Source organism: Delphinapterus leucas, chromosome 2, assembly GCF_059928025.1.
Source record: "Delphinapterus leucas isolate spDelLeu-1000000601 "Yukka" chromosome 2, BTC_Dleu_Yukka2, whole genome shotgun sequence".
Classification (NCBI taxonomy): Eukaryota; Metazoa; Chordata; class Mammalia; order Artiodactyla; family Monodontidae; genus Delphinapterus; species Delphinapterus leucas.
The window spans coordinates 178,418,624-178,442,598 of record NC_143130.1 but is presented as its reverse complement, the minus strand read 5'-3'; the positions used below and the strand labels follow the sequence as shown (position 1 = coordinate 178,442,598).

Below are 23,975 nucleotides of genomic sequence, written 5' to 3'. Positions count from 1 at the left end.
CGGACCGGGGCACGAACCCGTGTCCCCTGCATCAGCAGGCGGACTCTCAACCACTGAGCCACCAGGGAAGCCCTCAAAGTTATTTTTTAACAGCATTAAACTATTTCAAGTGCAAACAATTTTTAAAAACCCATGCACGCAGCATCCGTCTTCCTGAATTGCATATTTAAGCCAGAAAGTAACAACTTTCTTGATGAGTGCATTCCAGGTTGTCTTCTGACACCTAAGGTGTTAAAAAGAAAATCAGCAAAAACAGAGTGAAGTACTATTTTTAACAGTTGGATTTAAGGGGATTTCTTGTCCAAGAAACATTTTATTTCACACTATGTATATATGTATATATTACATAAATATATATAACATTTTTATTACATTGAGTTTTAGAGTAAAAAGCAAGAAAATCTCATTTCTTATTTTTTACTGCAGCCCCAAGAGAACGATTTAAAAATGGAAACAGCTTCTTTGGGTGAGCGGCGCCGAGCCCCGCGTTCCTCTTCCGCGCTGCTCTCCACGCGGGCGATGCCTGCCTGCGGCCTGCCTGCGGCCCGGGGCCTGACGCCCACGTGGCTCACGTGCGGCCCTGGGCTCCGTCGTCGCTCCCTCAAGACCCGGTCCGGGGTGAGAACCTCCGAGCGGGAGCGGGCTCACTACACTATAGTCCCACCTGGAGAACTGGCCTGGTTTGGGGCTGACATTAAACCCTGCAAACAAAGCCGTTTACATTAATCCAGCAAAACACGGGGCCGCGAAGAAAGTCAGTCACTCATCCTTTCCAGCAGTTTCACAGGAGCACAATTAGCTTTCTGTTGGTTTGGAAGCCAGGGTTTTAACAGCCCCTCCGTGTCCATCTACTTAATTCCTAACATCGGAATCCTGAGCCTGCCCCGCCCCCGCACCTCGGGTGTCACGCTTTGGGCAGGGCTGGCCTGGGGGAGAGAGTGGTCTCTCAGGGCCAGGGTTCCTTGGAGCAATCACTGCCCAAAGGCCAGGGGCACCTCCCGGGGGGCTGTTCACTGCCCTCCCCAAGGGCTGCAGCTCTGGGCCACAGAGGGGTCCCCCCGGCTCCGAGGCCAGCTCGCCCAGTGAGGCCAGACAGCTGCACGCCCAGTCCCCCAAGGGCCGGGGTGGCCGCCAAGGACAGAGTCTAGTGGCATTTTTGAAGAGGCGTTTTCTTTGCTCTCTCTGATGGGTGGTGTGATGGTGGTGCCCCTCTGGCATTAGCGCCAGCCCACCGGGCCCAGCAGGTAGAGAAAGCAGGATCCAGTCATGTGGGTGGGGAGGCTCAGGACAAAAAGGCTGCCGCTTGGCTGCGGTAAGTAAGGGGTGGTGTCTGTCCCTTTGGGCTGGTTCCTACGGAGAGGCAGGAGGCTGTCACGGATCTCTTGCAATACAGGCGTGCGCTTAGGTAACCCTGAAAGCGTTTTTACCTCTTGTACAGCAAAGAGCACTTACATCTCCCTGCATCTGCTGGGATGCACGTAGTCCAGCACAGCTTGGCATTCATTTATTAAGAATAATTTTAAGGTTACAGTATTGCAACACTGAAGCTACAAATTTTCAGTTCTGTGAACACAAACATCCTTAAGCTGTCCCCCAAAATGCTGCACACAGGACACGCCTTTAAGCAAACATGGCTGCGTTTTCACACCTGGCCTTGGGCTGGCACAGATGAAGGGTGATGATCTGAAACTGACCCTCAGCTTCGCCCACGCCTTGTTGGAGGGAAGCCGGGAAGCACGCGGTCCTGCTCCAAGTCACTTTATCTCGTTTCTCACCTTAAACCCGAAATCTGTTCATCTAGGCAAGATCAGGAAGCAGGGACGAATGGAACTTAGCAACTCGCCCCCGCTCAGAATCTACAGGAGTGCTTTTCCTTGACCTTGGAGTTACTGCCGGAAAGGCACACAGCCCTGTCTGATCTCCATGGCGACGGGCAGCTTCTCACTCAAACCCCTCAAGACGGCGTGGATGGAGCCTGACAGAAGAGGTAAAGCTCTGGCTGGCCCAACGGGAAGGAGGAGCTCTTTTGGACACTGTGCCCATCCCGGCCCAGTCCACAGAGGGGAGGATGGCTGGTTTACCGCCTCGGTGATGAAGGGAACCTTTGGCCAAGTGATGAGAAACGCTCCCCCCGAGTCTGAACTGAGCTGCAGTGAGGCCGCCAGGCCCGAATCCCTGTCCATCGCGGACAGTCTGGAGGGAAGAAGCCTGTAACATCACAGATGACCTCATCCGGTCTAAGGTGTCTGAAGCAAGGGGACTCTGACCTTCGCGGGTCAGCCACAAGCAAGGAGACGGCGGCCCGGGACTAAGCTCCCCGGGGTGAGCAGAGCAAGGCCTCAGGATCTGCTCGGTGCCCGGCACGCAGGCCAGGAGCCTGTCGGGGGGCCAGGCCTGACCCCTGTCCTCTTCCCAGAGATGGAATTGTTCTGCAGGACAGACACACTGTGGAGGCATCGGGGGAAACACCACTATTCAAAAGAAAATGTGAAGAGTAACCTTATTTCTGGAAGCCTGTGCTTTAGTTTCGAAGTTGCTGGGTGATGATAAGAAAGATGGAAGACACACTTGCAGGCCTCCATCGAAGACTCCAGAACACTCTTAGGGGGAAGCCTGGCTGGACACGTTAACCTAAGGGCACAGTTTGGGGCCGGTTTTTCAGCGAGGAGGACCCGCCGCCGTCTGCCCCGCTGTGGCCGCCCGTGAGGGCGGCCTGCCCTCTGACTGCATCCTCCCTGATGACTCTCGGGGAGGATCAAGCGCCTGGCCTCAGCGACCCTGCTGGCTTCCAGCTGTCCGGGCAGCATGGTAGCTGCTGGTCTCTCCACCTGACGCCGGGCAGCTGGCAAACGAGGGCTTTACATATATCACTCAAGCAAAAGGTTTCTCCAGCCAAGAACCTGCTTAATGTCCCATTACCCCTCCAGGAAGGAAGCCTATCACAGAAATAGTGGCAGCTCTTGGATCTAATATTTAATAGGTTGTTCTGTTCTCACCAGAGTTGCCATTTTATTCCTGCTAGAGATTTCATGTGAAAATTGATAAAATACCCCAGCTCTTAGTTTGGGTTTGGTTATAATTTATAATACTAACAGAATTAAACCTTGTTTCATAAGAATGTATATATAGAAAAAGTAATATTTCGGCTAAAAAACAATTTACAACAAAGGAACATGTCTTTGTTCGTGGGTGCTGCCGAGATCAGAGACCCTGACAGCAAGAAAAGACCGTGAGGGTCTCAGAGGCCTTCGTCAGAGAACGGCCTCGTCCTGAAGTCCCGCTGGGCCCACGGCAGGCCTCCCCATCCGACCCCAGCTACCATGGACTCGTCTGGAAACGTGTGAGACCGCAGACCCTCGAGAGAGTGGTCGTGGGATGGGCATCTGGCGCTGTTCAAAGCCTGGTCAGTCGACTCCCAGAATCACCCTCTTCACCCCAGACGAAAGTGACGTGCACACTGGCCCCGGGACAGGTCTTGCAGCAGACTGGCAGCCTCTCGAGACCAGCAGAGAAGTGCTACAGGAGGAGCTCAGCGCTGCTGCGGCCCTCAGCCAGGTCAGCCTCACCTGGAGGGGTGGCCCTGCACCTGCCACAGAGCACTTAACCCTGGAGGCTCCGGTTCAAGGCAACCTGCCAGGAGCTCCCCCGAATTATCTCACTTCACTCGGAGACTAAGAGGTAAATATTTGCGAAGTGAGGCCCTTTTAGAGACAGTACACAAACGATGAGAACCGTCACCCGGCTAACTTCCTCAGGGCCGCTTCTAGCTATGGATACATTCTCCTTATTTCATCCACAAGAATCCCGCCACTCACACTGCCCAGGCCGCTGCATAAAAGAACCATAGAAGAGCTGGACAGAGGACCTCCCATTTCATCAAGGCGCGTGAGGCCCGGACTCAGTGAGCCAAGTTTAGGAAGTGGGTGCGGGCTGGGAGGGGCCCACTCCACCGGCGCATACTCTGAGCCATTCTCTGAGCATCTGGACCCCTCCCTGCCCCAGACCCACTGTTCACCGTGGCCTGGGACCTTGGCTCCACTGGGCAGCTGCCCCTTGGCCGGCCCTGACCTGCCCGGTGACTGGCCACACTGGCGGTGACACATTTCCCCAAAGAGGCCACTCAACCTGGGAAAAGTCGCCCAGGGAAAACGATCGTGGTGTTTTCTTAGGGCACAACCAGTCAAGGGCTCCTGCGAGAACCAGAACCGTGCTGGGGAAGAGCCTCGCCCACGGCCTGCAGACCCTCCCGCCGGGTGACCCGCTGTGGCTCTGACATCCTCTCTGCAGGCCGGGACCTCCAGTGTCTTCTAGCTTGAGTCCCGTCATGGGGCATCCACGTGAAGGCTGGTTTAGAGGCTACCGACACTAGAGGGGCGGGGCTGAGCACCCCTAGATGTTCTGTCCCTTTCAAGAGATCTGTTGGTCCAGAATCGACTGTTTCAAAAGGCAGCCACACGTGGGAGAATGGACTTATGTTTTCAAGGTGTACAAACTAGTTATCTTTAAAAGATCAAAATGCTGTGCATGTGTGCGTCTTTTTAGACTTCCTGTCAACCTATAGCATTCAGGGCTTAAAATCCCCTCGAGCGCTAAGGAGAAAACGTGCAGCTTCTGTGGTAGTAAAGTCCAAGTAGATCCCTCTGAGGGCGGAGTATCGGACCGTCTCTTCTGCTCTGGCAGCTTCGAGTCAAAGGCAAGAGCCCACACACCCTGCAGCACGGGCGGCTCAGGAGGACAGCGCAGCCAGGAAGATTCTGGAGTCCACCGAGAAGGACAGGCGGCCAGGAGGGGCTTCCAGAGGCTTTGCCAGCCCCGAGCTCTGGGCCCAGGCGTCTCACGAAACAGCAGGGACGCAGCGGCTGAGTGGGAGCCCCAGGGCCTGACAAGGCCTCTGTCCCGGGCTGCTCACCGCTGCCCCCACGAGCCCCGGGCTGAGCGTGCGGGCCGAGGCCTGGAACTCTTGCCATGAAGGTTCTTTCGGGGCCGGAGGCGCCGGCGCTGCCGAGAGCGAGGGGCGGTCCAGAGCAGGACAGTGCACATCGCTCCTGCTTCCCGCCCCGGGAGGACCGGCTCCCACTGCCCTGCTCACGGGGCTCGTCCTGCACCGGAGCCTCGGGGCCCGGGCGCGAGGCAGGACCACCTCCACGGCGATGACAACGCCTCCGGCAAACAGAAAATGACAAACCCTCCCCAGGAGAAGAGCTGCTACAGCGTCGCCTGCCCACCGCCTGGGAACTCAGCACGCGCTCCACACAGAACCGGCACCAGCTCGGCCGCAAAGCCAACCCACGGTCCTTCCCCACATGGGACTTGGCTCAGAGAAAGGTCACAAAAAACAGTGAATACCTCCCGTGCTCAGAACAAACATCTCACTTAGAAAGCTTCTAATTCGGAAAAACTCAGCATCAGTAATAAGAGGTAGCAATTCCTGGGGCTCTTTGTTCTATAAACATTAACAAGGCCCTTGATTTTACAGCATTTAGAAGCTTTCTTTTTTGGTTCACTGAGATTTTTTTAAAGCTCTGATGTGAAAGTGACTACTGAAAATTTATCTACATTTACAGTTCATTCACGCGTTTATTTAACGTCATTATACAGAGGACAACCCCAAAGTTCTTCAGAATATCAAGTATGTAGTAAGTCTCTAGCTGTGACAGTGACAAGGGAACAGCTAAAAACCAAGGCAGTGAAACAGAAACACGATTTTCTTAAAATTATAAAGTAACAATACTGGTATTAAAGCTTCATTAATTATTGCAACAGTTAAGAACTTAATTTACCAACATTTCATGTTAGGAAGGCTCTTTATGAAATTTATTCAAGTTTTCAAGAAATTAGATGAGAATGTAAAAAAGGAAATACATATGAGTTTTGATTTTCATTAAGGGTAAATATTCATACAATTTTATACAGTGTCACCTAACACAGTAACCTTTAATAAACTTAGGTATACAGAAATCAAAAATGCAGAAAAGTTTTCTTTTACATATTTAACTCGAGCAACAGCGATGTGACCATGACACAAAGTCCACGTAACAGATGCAGCAATGAATAAAAAGTACCAGTGGAACAGCTTCCCTCTCCTGGAGGGGCTTTTACACACAGGTTTGAACTTGGCTCTGAGTTTCAAAGGGAACAGGTGGATACAAGTGCCTTGCAAGAGGAGCCCTGGACTCCACCCTCCCAGACCGCCCCTCTCACTGGCCAGCACTGGGGTGGTGGGGCTGAGCCCCCGGACTACCTGAACAGGTGACAGTCCCAAGCAGCCCAGCGTGACAGGTGTGCTCTGGACAAGGAGGGAGCCTTTGCCCATTGTTCCCTGCCGTGGTGCCCGAGGCGGACCTCTCCTCCGGGTCACTTATCAGGCCTACGCGTGAATGCAGAGGAAGGAAGCCCCAGGAGTGGACACGCCCGGCACAGCGGGACGACCCGCACAGGAGGCCAACCGCTGCCCCTCGTTCCCCTCCGTGCAGGGGCCGCGGCCGGTCACCCTGGGCCAAGCCCTCCCGCAGAGAACGGGATGCGGCGCGCTGTGTGTTTTTCCTGGGAAACCACGGTCGACCTCTGCTTCTAGTTCCTCCTCGGACAGACAGGTCCACGAACGTGGCCTATGGGTTTTCAAAGGATTCCTTCCGCGGTGCTCCCCGGCCCTTTGGCTCTCCCCTCACACTTTGAGCTTCCTCAACCAGGAAATCAAAGCTCTCCCTCCCAAGCAGGAGGTAACGAGAACCTTGTACACGGGTGCGGACATCGATAAAGCTGCTTCACCAACTTCAGCACAAGTTCAATACTTGACAATTTCTTAAAAATTCAGGATGTACCACAGGAAGTGGAGGAATCGGGGGGAAACGGCTGCTGGGCCACCTGCCAGCCTGCACTTGGCTGTGGGGCCAGCGGTGGAACAGAATACTGGGGGCACGCGTGTTACACGCCTGTAAAAACTGAGAAAGCTTCAGGGCCTTTTGTCCCTCATCGTTTCTGGATGTCTGAGGCAATAATCACTGTCATAGCTTATCCCTGTATTTCCACTCCTCTCTTTTTCTTCCATTAAGGCATTTATCCTTAGTCCCAAGCCAACGGCTCACAGGAGAACCCTTCAAAAATGTGAGAAGGTCCAGTCAGCACAAAAAACAAAATTAAGATTCTTTACCACTATTTAAATCAATTTAGAACCCAAAGCTACTGGTTATTTTTAAAGAGTCTGCCTACTCCCTCTTCCACATTTGCCTTTAAAAGAAGGCCAAAAATAAAAATAAAAATAAAATAAGAGGCCAGGTTTTCCAAAGGCTTCCCACCCCAGCTCTCCCAGCGGAGGAGAAACAGAGAAGGGCTGGGGCTGGGGCAGCCAGTGGGTTCAGAAGCCTGCATCGCCCAGGTCACAACACAAGCCCAGCTCTGGAATTCCCAGAAGCTTTAAGGGGCGAGCCAGGGCAGGGCAGGCAGAGAAGACCCCACAGCCTGGCTAGTGCCCTCCGAGGGGTCCTGTCGCCGCAGGCGGGCAGAGCCACCTCTTGTGGGGGGGGGGGGAGCAGCTCGGCTCACGTGCTACCCTGAGCACTTTATTTCTCTGCTTTTCATCGATGCGTCTCAGTGCATGGTGGAAAAATCGTGCTGAGCGAGTAGAAATAACCTCTTCTGGCCACAAGCTGTTTTATTCCAGAGGTTAGGTTAGAAAAGATACTCTTGCTCAGGATAACGTTTAAGCTGAAAAACTGAAAAGTTTCAATGAGGAAGCTCAAAATGTGGGGAGAAAACTACAAAAAAACACTCCCCAGATTTCCCTTAGTGGCCACGGTGCCTTATATTCCTGCGACTGGCGCCCTGGAACCCCTCGAAGCAACCCCCCTCCTGACCCCGGTCTGCAGGAGCCCTGGCGGCCCCGAAACAAACCCGAGGGTGGAGGGGAGGGGCCCGCCCGTCCGTCCCCTCCCTCCCTCCCCTGTGCCCCCTCTCCTCAAGCTGCCGGCGACTTTAGTCCTGGTCTTGGAGAGCACCTCGCGCTCTGCCCTCCTGACTGCAGGAAAAGGGTGCTGCTGGCTGTCACAGAAGGGCGGAGGCATCAGAGGGGCAGAGTGGGCGGAAGCAGCGTCGCCCTGCCGTGTCCGGGCCGGGCCGGGCCGGGCCAGGCCAAGCAGCCCTTCCCCGGCACTTGACACTCAGCCAGGGCCCCAGCCAGACATCAAGGATACACTCACCAGCAGCAGCTGGAAGACCGAGACTGTGACCAAGCCCCAAACCCCAAACTGTGCAGGGACCACGGTGGTTTAATGTGGGGGCGGCGTGGAGGAGATGGAGCCCGGCTTCTACGAGCGCGCTGCGGGGCTTGTTTTTTAAGGGGCCAGTAACACCCTCCTCTTGCCTCTCCCACCCCCGCTCCCACCCACAGACCGCGCCCTGGGTAAGCTGCCCCAGCGGACGCTGAAGGACAGAAGGAACCAGAAAGGGCCCCCGTCGCACAAGCATCAGCTACACGGGCCCCACCCGTGGCTTTCCTGCCCGCACTGAAGGAGCACAGCGCTCAGAATTGGAAGGTTGTGCGCGACACACTCCCCCGTAAAGGCCACTTACCTGGGATTCAGCCACTTGGGCCAATTACAAAGTCCTGAATTTTGAAACTGCATACTCAATGCCTCAGAAGCATTTGAAACTGAATTTCTAAAACTATGCAGGTACACAAAATTGCACATGGAGTGCTGGTTCCTGCTCTCCACCTGACAGCCCAATTTCCTAGCCTCCAAAGCTGAAACAGTCCACAAGCATGGCTGTCTTTGCTACCTCAGATCAGTTAACATTTAGGAACAAAGGACCATATCTTAAAGGCAGACAGGACATTAACATCCCCATGGACCGTGATGCATGAACCGGCCCGAGGTTCTCACGTGGAAGAACTGTCACAGGTCACACCCCCGCTGTCACAGGTCGCAGAAACCACCACACTAATGAGCACGGGGGACACAGAGTGAACGGCTCGGCCCGGACGCGTGTGGTGCGGGGAGCTGGCCTGGCCTTCCCGGGAGGGCGGCTTTAAGAGCACGGAGCTGCTCCATCAACCAGAGTCTCGCACCCCGACAAACTGAAGCCTCCAGGTCGGCACTTTGCTGAATCGCGTTCACTACTCAAACCGGTATAAATTATCAGTATCTCTATATTTAATTACAAAGGCGTGCACAACAGAAAAACAAACCTAAGTGAGCTAACAAATGAGATCATTATCATCTTGACACGAAACATATGGGTCAAAGAGCCCTCTCATCCACTGTGAAAACTAGAATTTGCAAAGCAACTCGTCTGACAGCTGATAAGGATCTGAAGGAATTAAGAGTCGCAGCCATCTGGGCAGAGGGAGAGCCAGCCCTGCCCCCAGCAGCCACAGGCCCCCAGGGGCAGGCGCTGGGGTAGGGGATGGGGTCCCTGAGACAGAGGCCGAGGGCATCCCGAGAATGATCCGGAAGATCCGGGACCACGACTGCCCTCCAAGGAGAAGAGGAGCAACCTGCACCTGCCCTTCCCCTCTGGTGGGAACACAAAACCCAAACGAGGGAAAAATTTCAAGTTCTCTGAACCTTGGGGGCCTATCAGTCTTCACAAACAAGGCTGAGGAGTCTGCCTAGGGCCTACGGTCATGTGCCTTTTTGACCAAAAACCAAAAACCCACACCAAAAAATAAAAAATAAAAAAAAGGAAAAGAAAAGAAAAGCTCCTTCCCCTTGTTGGAAAAAACGTAAGCAAATCACATCCACCATAAAAGATCTTGGCTTGTGTGGCAAGAGGCACTTCTGACAACACTGCTGGCGCCCTCAGCCCGCAGTTCGCGGTAACTGTCCAGGCTCTGAGAAACATGGGTATTTTATTTAGTGCACAGAGTCTCAATCAAAGTGCTACAAACTGCTTCTTTGAAAAAAGATGTTTATTAAACAATTTTAATTGTCATAAAATGACTAAAATGGGTTTTAAAAATTAAGGCTCTTCTCTTTCTGTGGATTGCCAGAACGATGTAAAAATAATATCAATCAACCCTGCTGAACACTTTGTTCCTAAAGTTAAATTTCATAGATTCCTAAACATTTGATGATTAAGATAAAAAGTTGGACTATAAATGACAATTAATGGCCGTTCGTATTGAACACACACTCTGATCAGGTGTACAATATTCTAATTGAGTAGTTAAGCAAAAATATTCCAGTTAAAGCAGAAATTTTAATTTTAGCATTTTAAAGTCATTGTTTCCCCACACTGTCATGATTTTCCTAAAATCGAAATAGTCTAATACAGGAGCGCTAACCTTGGGACTCTATATACTCCCAGGAGGGTGACTGACTTGGCTGGCCATTAGTTTGATTATATTTTTTAAACGTTCTAAGGTGAATTATCAAATGATTCAGAATTACATGGCATGCAGTATCCAAAATTATGGCTCTGATGCATTTAGATTTACATTAAGAATAAGAAGTGTCATTCACATTCATTGTACACCCCGCCCCTCCCGCAAGAAAAAAATCACTACCTATTCAAGTTCTAGATCTGGTGCAGCATTAAGGATTAAAACTTACCACTTTACCAGGCCTTCCCCATGTGCAAATAAATCCCTCCTGACAAGCAGTGACTATACAGTCTTCAAGAAAAATTAATACAGTCAGTCTTTCATGTGCTATCTTTTTACAGATGAGCGGCTCTAACAAGGGAACGTCTTCCATCCGAGGACACAGGGGCGTCCCCAAAGTTTTAGCTGGGTCCGTTTTGGTTTTAGTAACTAGGTTCAGTTTGTCGCTGCTCTTGCTAGAGATGTGTCCCATGCTATGGTTTCGTTTGTGATCCTTCTCATGGTGCCTGTCCTTCCGGTCATGTAGTGAGAGCGTCGCGAATTTGCTGACCCCGGAAGCGATGGCCCCGTCCGCGATGCTGCCCTTGCTGCCGGTGCTGGAGACGGCGGAATGCGGGAGGCTGTTGGACCGCGGCAGGGGAGGGGGCGCCGAGTTGCCGGGGGTCACGACGCTGTTGCCAGTGCTTCCGGCAGGAGGACTCGTGGCGTTCATGACGTTCGTGTGCGTCCTTGCTCTGGAGAGGGGCTGGTGGGGGAAAAGGATGTCTTCCGTGAGGTCCCATAAGCAGAGCTGCGTGTCCTGGCCCACGGAGCCGAACCGATACGTGACACTGACGGGGCGGCTCTCGGTCGAGTTCCGCTTGGACAGCCGGGACTGGGTACTGTTTGCTCGGTCTCTCCCAAAGTGAAGAAGGTCCTGGAAGTCCTCGTCGCTGCCACTTAACTCCATAGGGTCGCTCTCTTCCACGCTAGTGGTGTAGGGGTCAAACGCCACCACGCTGACCCAGGATTTGTGCCCGTGGCCCCGCGCGATCACGCGGCAGTCTCCAAAGGACCAGACGGTCACAAGGTCGTCCTCTCCGCCCGTCACGACGTACTTGCCGTCCGGGCTCCAGCACACGCACAGCAAGCCTCCAAAGTAGCTTTTCATGGTGCCGTGCAGCTCCACTGAGTCAAAGCTGAACACCCGCAGGAAGCCGTCCTGGCTCACGCACGCCAAGAACTTGCCATCTGGGGAGAAAGCAAACTCGTTGAGGGCCCCCTCGCCCACCGTCCACTTGAGGAGAGGGTTCCTCGTGGATTTGCTCTTGCAAGTGTGCACGGCAAAGCTCTCTCCCTGCTTCAGAAGCTGGTAGTGGGGAGCTGTGGTGCCACAAGCGTGCTCCACATTATACAAGTACATGTTCCCACTTGAATGGGCTACTAGGAAAAGGCTTTCCGAACCAGGAACCCATTTGACACAGGTTACTCGTGACTTGTCTATTAGTCTCTGTGAAGACAAAGGAGAACAAGTTATCACAATGGAGAAGTTTTAAAGGTCTACTTTTCCAGCAAGAAAACTTGTCTGCTTCTCAGTGAGAAGGGACGCGTCCATCCAGGCACTCCACATCCTATCCCGCGGTCAGGCCAGCGAAGGCATTTTGGCCCCTTGTGGAATTACCTTCTAGAACTGCACCTGGGTGTCAGGCCACTGGGTTTCACCGAGTCAGTCATTCAGCAAACACTGTTGAGAGCCTAGTATGTGCCCGACAGATACTATAAGAGGCGCCGGGACACACCGGGGAGAGGGACAGCCCCGGGCACTTCGCACGTCTCACGCCAGGAGCGGCCGGGCCCGTGACTCCTGCACCTACACAGGGTCCTCACTACGAGGTCCCCGGGAAAGTCTCGCAGTCCCCACGGCCGGGAGCCCTGGGCCCCCAGGGGCTCTCTGCACTGCATCAGCCCCGCGTGCCCCGTGCTGACTACCCCTGCCTCTTCCGGCTGCTGGGGCGGGGGTGGGGGTGGTTAGTCCACGTGCAGCCAGCAGCACCCAGGACAGCAACGCACACCTCCCTGGGCTCTGCCTCGGCCCTGATGCACTGCAACTTCCTCACTCAGGGTCGCTGTCATGTGTGCATCTTTAGAAGCCATTCCTCCATCTTCTTTGGAACAAGGTGGTGTTCAAAAAAATAAACAGACGATTAACACTCAGGAGTATGCGCCTAATCACTGCCACTCTACTCCGCGTTTATTTTTGACCCACTGACCACCTGTTTCTTTAACAGGCACAGGTCGGGAGTCTTGCCTTTAAAAGAACGAAAGGCAAAAGGAGAAACCTCCCAAAGGGACGACCACCCCCCGAGTACGCTTCCCTGCTTGCAGACCTTTCGTGGGGCTCACTGGCACAGCGGCTTCCATGAGGCTGCCTGGTCCCCAAATCACAGCACCAGAAACCATCTGGGAGTTCCCAAGACCCCTGAGTTCTCAGCAGGTCCTGCTGCCAGACGCTCTCCACTGCCAGCCTGGCAACCGGGTGCCTCGGGAGCCCGGCGGGCTTCGGTGAGCTACACGCTCCCACTTCCCTCACGTGCTTGGGGTTCCCCGACTCGAGCCTCAGAGGGCCACGGGCCACAGGGACGGGAAGCCCACCGGGACACAGGGCCTCCTGCCTTGTCGGCCTTGCGCTGTGTGTCTGCTGTGTGTGCTGCATCTTTACAGAAAGTCACAGAAAATGAAAACACTTGGTTTCTTCAAAGAGACTAATGAACCATGCAAACTGCTGCAGAAAATTAGGCCCTGGAAGGGAGGTGGCCAACAATGGTCCCAGCCAGGGAGGAGTGGAGAGGCCTGACCCTGCCCGGCATGAGGGCCCGGGGCTAGAGGGCCCGGGGCTAGCGGGCCCGGCAAGGGTTACTGAGCAGCAGGGGTCACTGCTGTCGCTCTGCAGTGTCACAGCCGCACTGTCACCCCCTGCCTCTTTCCTCTCCTGCCCGGTGACCTTCCTGTATATGGCAGCTGACCTATGCTAACGCCAACAACCTGGAAGCCCAGCGCTGCTCTGTCAGGGTTTCCACGAGACCGTCACCATTTCTTCCACAGAGGTCAGAGGCACCTTACGAGGCCAGGTCAGGGCTTTGGTCTTGGGGGAGCCTACCCCCACCCAGCAGACCTTGCTGTACCCACCGGGCTCAGGCTGCCCCAGCACTCCTGATCCCTTAACCGGGACTGGTCTGCTGGCCTAGTGTCCAAGGGTGGTGCCGGTTCACCCCCATTGGTGGCCTCACTGGGCGGCTACAGAAGCAACCTCAGGCTGAGAAGCCAGGCTGCTGGCCGTGCCCTGGCACGGTGTGTGGCTTTCAACCCCTGCACCTCACATTTCACCACAACCAAATCTAATCTCAATTTTCCCAACAGCTCTCCACCGTTACTCTATCATGTGTGGAAAATTTTAAGGATGGACATAAAAACTAGCACTATGGTTAGGAGAAAAATTTTATTTTTGGCTTAAAAAGGCAAAACAAAAATAATTCCATTAGAACTCAAAACTGGAATACTGTCAAGTAAAAACGGTATTTCCCTGCAACTGTGAGGAATGGAGATAAATAATCATAGCACCATTATTAAAATACATGTTACTGGGGTGACGAGACACATTTAAAGACTTTACTCCACGTTCAAAAGGTGCATTGAGCCTGCTGTAAGTAGACACGTGGATGTAACTTACGGACAAAAACCTGAGCCCACCTTCTGTGCCCCTGCTGGGGCCCCCACGTAGACACGTCACACCTCAGCACTTGGGAAGCAGGTACAGCAGCTTAAGCAACTGCAAACCAAAACCATTAACGGACCACATATCCAACTCTAGCGTGGGAAGGCTTTCTCAGTTGTTCTACACCATCAGTTTTCCCTACCAGATTGTGTGCTCAAGTGCAGGGAAAACGTCTGCTTCATCTTGGGGTACGTGGCAGGCATATCAGGACAGCCGTGCTAACTTCCAACCTGAGGATCTACTCTGTGGCCAAGCACTGAGCAGTGGCTCTGCACACATGCTGTTTCATCCTCAAAATAACCCCGCAACGTAAGCTTTTAGTTTTTTAATAGGTAATACAGTCATAATTCATATATATTAATAAAAGTATCCAGTAGAAAGCCTCACTCACACCCCTTTCCTCCATCCCAGATCCCTTGCCCCCAGAATTACTGTCATTAGCTTCTTGTTTATCTCTGCAAGTGTCTTCCTGCGTGGACAAGACAAACACAGATACAAGTTTATCCACACTCCTTTTTTTCACTGTCTGCGCCTCTGCTTTCTCATGCAGTCACACACGTGCGTCTCTCTGTACTGGTATGAAGACAGCTTCCTCATTCTTTTCTACAGCTGCAGAGTACTCAATTATATGGATATACTGTGGTTTATTTGAGAAGTCCCCCACTGAAGGACATTGTATAGCAAAGAATAACCTGCGCATATGGCAATTTTCACATGTATAACTGCAGGATAAATTCCCATTGGAATAGCTGGCTCAGGAGGTACATACATTTATAATTTTTTATAGATATCGCCAAATTACCTCCCATACAGGATGTAACAATTTATATTCCCACCAGCAGTGTAAGTATGTGTGCTCATTTCCCCATAGGAAGGTAGGTGCTATTGCCGTGTTACCCACCAAGAAACAGGATCAGAGAGGTCCGCAAACTCGCCTGTGGTCCCTCCCGCTCACCACTCACTCATGTTTCGTTCATTCCTCCTTCCATCCTTTACTGAATGTACACTACACGCCAGGCACTGACAGCACCAACAGACAGACATCCCTTCCTGAGGGGAACTGATGTTCAAGTGGGATGGAACTGACAGGATGTGACGGTAAGGAGTGCTGTACTGTGAGCAAACCCCAACCAGGGAAGAAGACAAAGGGCAGGAGGATTAGAGTGATTCCAGTCTCAAGGAGGAAGGCCTAGAAAGGCCTCTATCTCTGGGATGAGGGCGCGCTGAGCAAAGAGGTAAAGGGGCAGCAGAAGAAGCGGGCTGGGAGGAAGCAGGTCAGAGCATCCTCACAGAGGGGACAATGGTGGGGGTGCTGATGGGGGAGCAAACCAAGCGCTCTTCATCCTAGAGACACGGAAGGCACTGGTGCAAGGGGGATGGAGCGGGTAAGATGACACCCAGCACAGGCCCGTCAGCCCCAAAGGCGCATTCTGTGCCACCGACAAACGTCAATAAACCAGGGCGCCCCTGGGGCAGTGGGAGGCACAACTTCAGGGCTAGCTCGGAGTCACTGAAGTAAACTGCCCTGGGCTATCACTTGGTTTGGGTTTAGCAAAACAGTTAGAGAACAGAAATTAAAAAACAAATACCTAGAACATCTTATTCAATAAATATAAAGAATGCAAACCACTTTCTGCACCATAAGGGTATATTTTTTGTTCCAGAAAATGTCTAATAAAAAAAGTAAGGCATCTTGGTCAGTTCTCAGAGCTAACTAACAGGATTTCCCCGCCGGGCTTGACCTCTCCAGTGTCAGTGGGGCCGTGATCTGGATGATGTGTTTGAGTATGTTGAAAAAACACCCTTGGCGAAAGCCCAGGCCCCCTGAGGAGCTCCCGAGTACAGGTGGGGCCGGGCCTGTGCTGGGGGCGGGCGGCCAGATCAAGGCTCAGCACAGTGCAGTCGGGTCTGCGGATGTGCACGGTAACCGTTTTGGCTGGAGCCCCTGAGCAGGGGCAGGAAATTAGGTCTGGAATCGTGAGCTGGGACTCAAGGACATGCAGTACCAGGCTAAGGGGTCTGGGCTGTGACCTTGGATCCCTGTGCTGACCAATCCCACAGTCCCAAGCACTTGAAAGTGACTGGTCCAAAGTGAGACATGCTGTGAGTGTAAATTACACACTAGATCCTGAAGACCTGAAAAATTATGGAAAGTATCTCATTCATAATTTTATATTGATTATATGTTGAAATAATGTTTGGATGTATTAGATAAAGTAATACATTTTTTTTTTTGGTCTGCGTTGGGTCCTCGTTGCTGCGCGCGGGCTCTGTCTAGTTGCGCCGAGCGGGGGCTACTCTTTGTTGCGGTGCGTGGGCTTCTCATTGTGGTGGCTTCTCTTGCTGTGGAGCATCAGCTCTAGGCACGCGGGCTTCAGCAGTTACAGCGCATAGGCTCAGTAGTTGCGGCGCACGGGCTTCAGGAGTTGTGGCATGAGGGCTCAGTAGTTGTGGCGCTCGGGCTTAGTTACTCTGCGGCATGTGGGATCTTCCTGGACGAGGGATTGAACCCATGTCCCCTGCACTGGCAGGCGGATTCTTAACCACTGCGCCACCAGGGAAGTCCCAAGATAAAGTATCTTAACTTCACCTATTTTTAAATTGATGTAATGTGGCTATTAGACATTTTAAATTGAATTTGTGGCTCACAATATATTTCTGCTGGCTGTACTGCTGCAGACAGTAGGGGCACTGAAGATTTCTGAAAAGGGAAGCAACAGAATGAAGTGAAGTCTCCCGTCAGCAGGTACAGAATGGTGCGGGTGAAGAGAGACCAGTTAGGAAGCTATGACAATTGTCCGTGGACAAAAAGGTCTTAAACTTGACCAGCGGTGGTGTGGCAGGATGGACTGTTTAACAGTGGGCTAGGCTGGATGGAGTAGGAGGTGGGGTGGGGGTGAAGGAGGGGTGTGAACAGACTCCTAGGTTTTGAGCTTGAGTGACTGGGAAGGGGGGTGACAGAAAAGAGAGGAGGGGTGACTATGCTGGGGAGAAGTTCAAGTGTCCTCATCGAGTAGGCAGCCGATGAAAACGACTGTGGAAGACGAGGAAATGGGCTGTGAACAGTAAGAGCCAGATCTGTGACATCCTGAGCTCTCCAAGGCAGAAGGTGTACAAGGAAGAGGAGGAGAGTGTGCAACTTTGGGAAAAGATTACTTATAGGGAGCAGGACAAGAGTCAGGAAAGCAGAAGGAAAGCCGAGAAAACCAGCCAGAAGTCCCATGAGGAGAGGAAGGAACTGACACTGAGTGAATGTCTGACAGGCCAGGGGCTCTGCTCCCTGCATCACGATTCCCTCCATCCCGTCACAGGGTCTCTGGGGGCGGCTCTGTGCTACAGGCCAGGAGGGGAGGCAGTGAGGGAGCTGGGCGGGGGTCCAGGAGAAGAAAGCCCCTTGCTCCGAGGCTGAGGTGAGGCCGCCCTGGCAGGAAGGGCAAGGAGAGGAGAGCGGGGCAGGTCTCAGGGAAAGACAGGCGCTCAGGTCATCTGGCAGGACCACTGAGCTTTCCATTAAAGAGGGAAATTCCATAACACTCAAAGGCCTACTTTTAAAATCACTTCCATAAAAACCAAAACCAAAATCTGGGTATTACTATGCCAGGTCTGTACGTCAAGCCACCTACCCAGGAAGCGGGCTCCCACACCCACTTCTCTCCCTGGTAATCACCACGGCTCCCACATTCCCCCTTCTGAATGCAGAAGACACTGCCTCATTTCTAACATCAATCCAGTCAAAGTCCAACAAACACCAAAACTACCGTCCTTAATGGCATTCACAAACAAGACTTTCTAACTATACTAAACTAGTTTAGAGGAAGCAAGAATAAAAATAAATCCGTAACCACATTAAAGCACCACTGCTAAAATGAAGCTTTCCAAAGCACATACTTTTTAATTTTCTTTTTTTCACTGCTATCAACATGATAAGCAGGAAAAAATTCTTGGGGGGCCGCTGGGTATGCATTTTACAATGCAGATATTAATTTACAACAGAAGTACTAAAAACACACAATTCCAAAACCACAGCAGCTGCTGGAAAAGCCGTAACGCAGCCACAAAGTAACGCAGCCACAGAGTAACGCAGCCACAGAGTAACGCAGCCACAGAGTAACGCAGCCACAGAGTAACGCAGCCAGAGTAACGCAGCCACAGAGTAACGCAGCCAGAGTAACGCAGCCACAGAGTAACGCAGCCACAGAGTAACGCAGCCACAGAGTAACGCAGCCACAGAGTAACGTAGCCACAAAGTAATGCAGCCACAGAGTAATGCAGCCACAAGCAAAAACGGTGACTAAGGGCTTTGATTCTGTAAAGGCATTTGAAGACAGCTGCTTCTTCCCTCAGGAAGTATTAGGGAAAGGTATTTCAAAGCCCTGTGAAAGAGGATCAGATGTCATTTTTATCAATGTCAAAACTTTAAGGAGTAGATCATTAAGTGCTCATTTCCTTCCTTTGATTAAAAAAAGCAACAACAAAAACAAAACTAACAAGATGCCCAGAGCCACTCTCTCCTTAGAGGACTAGACAGAATATTGCGAAGCTGGGCCTCCTCTCCTCCCCACTCCTGGGGGCGCTGCGTGCAGAGGGAGCCTGCAGCCTGGGATGAAAGAGCAGACACAGCCTCAGGCAGCAGCAGGGACAGGCGTCCACCAGGAGCCTACAGCCTACCCAGTGCGCTGCCCTGGCCTCACAGCCTGCGAGAGAGGAGGAAGTCAAGAACAGGGGGGCTCATTACACGCCAGGGATGAAGAAGCTGAAACGACAAGTTCTTCTTAGATTTTACATCCACCCAATAACCAAACATACTTAAAAATCCTTTGAAGTTACTGTTCTATGGATACAACCCAGATATAATCAGAATTTTTACAAAGGCAAACAAGGCTGAGTTCATTACCACACAGAAACTACCCCTTTATGACTTTCTCCCCAGTACATCGTAACCGTTAGTGATGAAAAGTGCACTCCTCACCCCTTCCGGGCGCTGACCAGGGCACCTCTCCCTCCCTGGTAACCCTTACCATGAAGGTAGGCTCCACGGTCTGGGAGCTCATCAGATGTGCCATTAGATACCATCAAGGGCATAAAACATACAGAACACTACACACAGAGACCTCAAGTCTACTCTAAGGCTTGAGAGAAAGCAGTGTCTCAGGGGATCTAGGCTATCATTCCCCAAGGGACGCTAGCAAGGACCAGCCTTCTTCCGGGGCTGAACTGGTGCAGCGGCCAGGGTCTCAGTATGACTGGGACGGCCCGGGGAGCAGGGCTCGCCTCTGCTATCTGACATGAACTGGATGGACTGAGGGCCAGACCAGGAGGTGAAGGTTGCCAGCAGCTCTAATGGAAGGTGTGAATCTGACAGTTCTGCCTCATTAAAAACATAAAAAATTACAAAGACAATAAAGTTAACAGTGAGCAATGGGATTTCTAGGTGATGTTTTCCCATCTTCTTTGTCCCATTTCTCTATGTCCCAATTTTTTCTATAAACAAGTATTTTAAGTTTTTTAATCAATGGGGGGGGGAAAAATCACCTTTTAAGATACACTCTATTCCCAGATAGAAATTTTCACCTATCTTCGGTCTAGTGTGGATTTCTGGAACTTATAATTTCTTTTCCATTCACTTACCCACCTATCCATCCATCCAAACATTTATTATACTTTCATGCACCAGACACCTCCAAAAAGGAGCAAAGGTCAGAGTAATCAATAGTGGAGTGTGTGCACGCACACGTGCATGTGTGTAATGGGAGGCTGAGGAGCTCTCTGGTGAGTAAGACAGACAGACACCAAACAGTCATGATAAACAGTCCCCATCGTCTGCCTTACTCATGTTGCTTCTCTGTCTGGGTTGCCCTGCTCTTACCTTCTTGTCCTGGAAAATCATTTGTGCTTCTCCTTCAAAACTGCTGGTATCTCACCTCCCAAGAAGCCTTTCCTCCAACCCCTAGTGAAAGAAACCCTCTGAGTTTCCCCTCCACCTGGAACTTTTCTCCCCAGGGCTTGCTCTCCAGGCCCTCTGCTAACATCTCATCCTCACCACACCTCCAGGCGGGGACCGCCCTTATCCACTTTCTGGCTGAGGAGAAGAGATGAAGTAAAGACCACATCCTGCAGGCAGTAAGTGGCAGAAGGGTGTCTGAGCTCTAGGCATTCGGGTTCAAGGGTCTATGTTCTTAGCCACTGGGCTGGGAGTCTGTAAATTTCATGGTAATACACTGATGGTTGTAAGTGCTCCTTTGCGGGCCATGAGCAGATGACCAGAATCTTGGAGTATAAACAGGGCTCAGCCCCAGACTCGTCTAGGAGTTAGCAAAGACTCGCCTTTGCTCTACTGTGCCTTCTCCACAGACCTGCCATCTAATCTCAGGGACATGATTACTATTTATATGCGGACAGCTCCCAAAATTCACCTCTAGTTTTGTGCTCCATATCCATGTATCCAACCACCTACTGGCCTCTCAAGCTTAACAAGTACAGAACGGAGCTCTGATCTTTACCTCTGTTCCCAGCACCTGCTCCTTCCCCACCTTACCCAGTGTAGTAAGTGAGCCAGAATCTCAAGATTTGTTCCCTCGTCTCTCCAATTCCGTCTCCAAGAAGCAGCCAGGGTTATTTTCAAAAACATCGATCTGACCACCTCTTGCTCCCGTCTGTGAGATCCCACAGCTCGAAGAAGCAAACCCGGCTCAGGCCCTGAGTGGCAGGGCCTCCAAACTCATGCCCTCTCACTTCACAACGCCCTCCCAGGTCCACCGTCCTCTCTCAGGTCTCTTGGCCCCAAGGTCTTCCCTCCAGGGGCCTTCACCGGCTCTCCCTCTGCAGGGACTCTCTACCTCCAGCTCCTTACCTGGGGGCCTCCTCAGGCGAGGCGAGGCTCAAAGCACTTCACTTCCTCCGAGAGACGGACGCTCCCCACGTCCCCGTAAAGCAGGCCTCCATGTCTGCCTCTCCTTCAGGCCCTCTATCTCCTCTGACATCACAACAGGTCACCGCCATCTGCCGTAATTGTGTGTGTGTGTGTGTGGTGCTGTTCACACTTCTCTCCCCTCTCTCTGGAGGGGAGACACAGGGCAGCTGTTACCTGCCGCTGCAGACCCAGTGCCGGGCACGTGGTAGGCTATCAAGGTCTGTCAAATGGATGAGAAAATGGCCACAACCCTAGTTCAAGTCCTCAGCTCTCACCTGGACAGTTACTAGAGCCTCCTCACTGGTCTTGCTACCTTCATTCTCTCTTTCTTCATTCCAATCCACCTTCCACAAGTGCTGACAAGAGTTCTAAAAAAACACATTTAATCCTGTCACTCCCTTGATTAAATGAAAGCCCAAAGGTCCCCCACAGCATCCAGTGTCAGATCCAAATCTCCCAGCATGTAATCAAAGGGCTTTTACAATCTGGTTCCAGCTCATCTGTCTGGCTTTAACTTCTGCCACTCCAAGACCCACATGCTGTGGTGTGGCCACCCTTGGCCTCCACATGCTAAGCTGTTTTCTCCAGCTTTGAAGGCCTTTCTCATCCTCCTCCAACTCCTATGCATCTTTCAAACCCAGGTCAAATGTCACCTTCTGGAAGCTTTCTCGAACTGTCCCCACTGAACTTAACTTTTGTTTTTATTTTATGATATTTGATACACACTGAGGAATGCAATTAATACATTATCCCTTGGTACTCTGTTCATAACACTGGGATAACACACGTTCCAGTATCCTTTGGGTCCATCTCACTAAACTGTGAGCTCCTGAGGAGGCAAGAGCCCATCTGGCAACCACACATGGTGGGGCTTACAATCTATGACCAATAAGAGCTCGTGGAATTAATTTCTGGATCCAGCTCCATCATCAAGTTGTTACCTGATGTGGACGATTCACGTACCTTCTCTTTGACTATCTCCTCATCTGTGCACAATGGAGACAGCAACCCACCCTCCCAAGCCGAGGAAAGAGACAAAACACTTTGAAACCTCCACGTCCCATACCAATGCAAAGCACAGCCTAACGACAGCTTCGACCACCATCCCTGGCACTCTCTGAGAAACAAACCCCTGATGACCCTTTCTCTTAGACATCCTGAGCAAAATCTGATGAGAATGTTACCCATACAAGCCAAAGAATGTCCTTACTGCGAAGGGCAATCATGTCTGCCCCAAGTTGTAAATGCCAAGTTGGTATTAAACCATACACAATCCTAGAACTTTGAACAGCCATTTTTCAAATAAAATGTAAAAAGAGTAGGAGGTAACTCATGCTTCACTCATTAAGAGTGAGGAGCTGCTTTCCGGCCCGTGACTCCCAGCTGTCCCGAGTAAGGAATGGGTCTAGCTGATGCGTCCGCGCGCTCTCAGGGCCCTGCGGCCTCTGCTGCGCCCTCCCCCAGCGACGACACACAAACCCTCCTTGTTCTCAGTGGCATTCTGTGCCGTCCTCAGCGATCAGCCTCCCGGCCTTGTTTACCAACAGCCCTTTACATGGCTCCAATCCCTTCCCCCTCAAAAACACGTCCCCTACCTAACCACAAATAAAACCCCACAGTGACGCCAAATTCACAATTTCTATTAAGAATGCAGAGCAGTCTAGTTTTGTGCCCTCACGCTCCCCACCACTACCCCCCAAAAAGATCGTCCAGCTACTTAGAAGTCACTCCGTCAAATGATGTTAATAAAATGTTTAGGTAAATAGAATAATTTTCTGCTTAAGATTTTTTTGAACAGAAAATGGGTTTAAATACTTCTGTCAATCCAGACGGCAAGTTTTGTTTCCAGTCAACCCAGATGAAACTAGAAGAAGAGATGGCACGGTTCAAAGGATTTCACCAAATCCACTGGCAATGCCAACCAGGAGCACCGTGGCTGGAGACTGGATATGCATGGACAGCATATACCACGGGGACTGCAAAAAGAGTCAGAATTTTAACTGCAATTTGTGGAGTATTCTTCCCCAAGCAAAATTATTTCTTAAAAATCAGAATTTATAATGCACTTCTGTTCCAAGTTAATGACTTTAAAACCATGCAACAATCAAAACCACTTGCCCTTCCTGAGAGGAATCCATGTGACCTGGCCCTTGTCACACCAGGGTTGAGGTCACAAGTAGTAGACTGCAACCCAGGGCTTCTAACTCAGCAAGACTGCCTCATCTCTTCCATTTACTAGGAAAGTCATACAGACACAGAGGAGGAAGTACGTCAAATGTGTAATGGCAATACTTGGGGCTGAAAAGCCACTTCAATCGCTTATAAAAATATAATCTATTTGGCAACTTACATCTACTATGTTTAATGGTTGACATGTTCCTGAATGGACAGCTCAGATATCTCAGGCTCCTGCCAGAATGAAACTGAAGACACTAGAAACCCCAGCACATGCTACAACACTGGCAAAAGCTATGTCATAGGATCCAATTTTAAGTGCCAGGATTTCTAACCATGTCAAAGGTGATTTAATAGCAAACATTTACAAGAGCAAGAGAACAAATTCTCAGTCAAACGCCTGTCAAACATACACACCAAATTTTAGCTACAACTGAAGCAACCTAAGGAAATATTATCAAGTTCTTTGATCTTCATGACATTTTCTGGTGATGTGAATAAATTCTTTATTTTCTTATTTAAATTATAAATATCAAGCTACAAGTCTCATCCCTATCTCCATTATAAAAAAATTTTTAAAGCACCTGCTATAGACACCTGAGCATCTCCATAAAAAATGCACAGAACAGTTAGCCCAAGGAAGAACAGGTAAAAGTCAACAAGGTAACGCACCACATTTAAACTTGGGTAATACGAGGTAGGACATCTGAGAATGGAAAACGGGCTTCGCTCACAGTGTAAAATAAGGCCCACTACCCTCGGTAAGAACGTATACATTCTTAAAGGGATTCTTAACAGCTAAGACAGGGTGCTACTTA

At 51.2% G+C, this 23,975-nt stretch overlaps 1 protein-coding gene across 9 annotated transcripts in view; it reads right to left on the bottom strand.

The window, feature by feature from the left end:
- Window positions 1–632: 632 nt before the first annotated feature.
- Window positions 633–23,975, bottom strand: part of WDR20 (WD repeat domain 20) — a 63,746-nt gene continuing 40,403 nt past the window's right edge. For 2 of the 9 annotated variants that reach the window (XM_022576058.3, XM_022576057.3), the window contains 2 exons: window positions 10,551–11,810; window positions 633–701 (listed from right to left, as the gene is read on the bottom strand). In XM_022576058.3, coding sequence (XP_022431766.1) covers window positions 648–701; window positions 10,551–11,810 — 1,314 coding nt within the window. In that variant the 3' untranslated portion in view covers window positions 633–647. Of the gene's footprint in view, window positions 702–7,956; window positions 8,038–9,889; window positions 11,811–21,257; window positions 21,351–22,797; window positions 23,971–23,975 lie in introns of those variants that run through there. The other 7 variants (XM_022576049.3, XM_022576048.3, XM_022576055.3 and 4 more) reach the window with 6 other exon arrangements.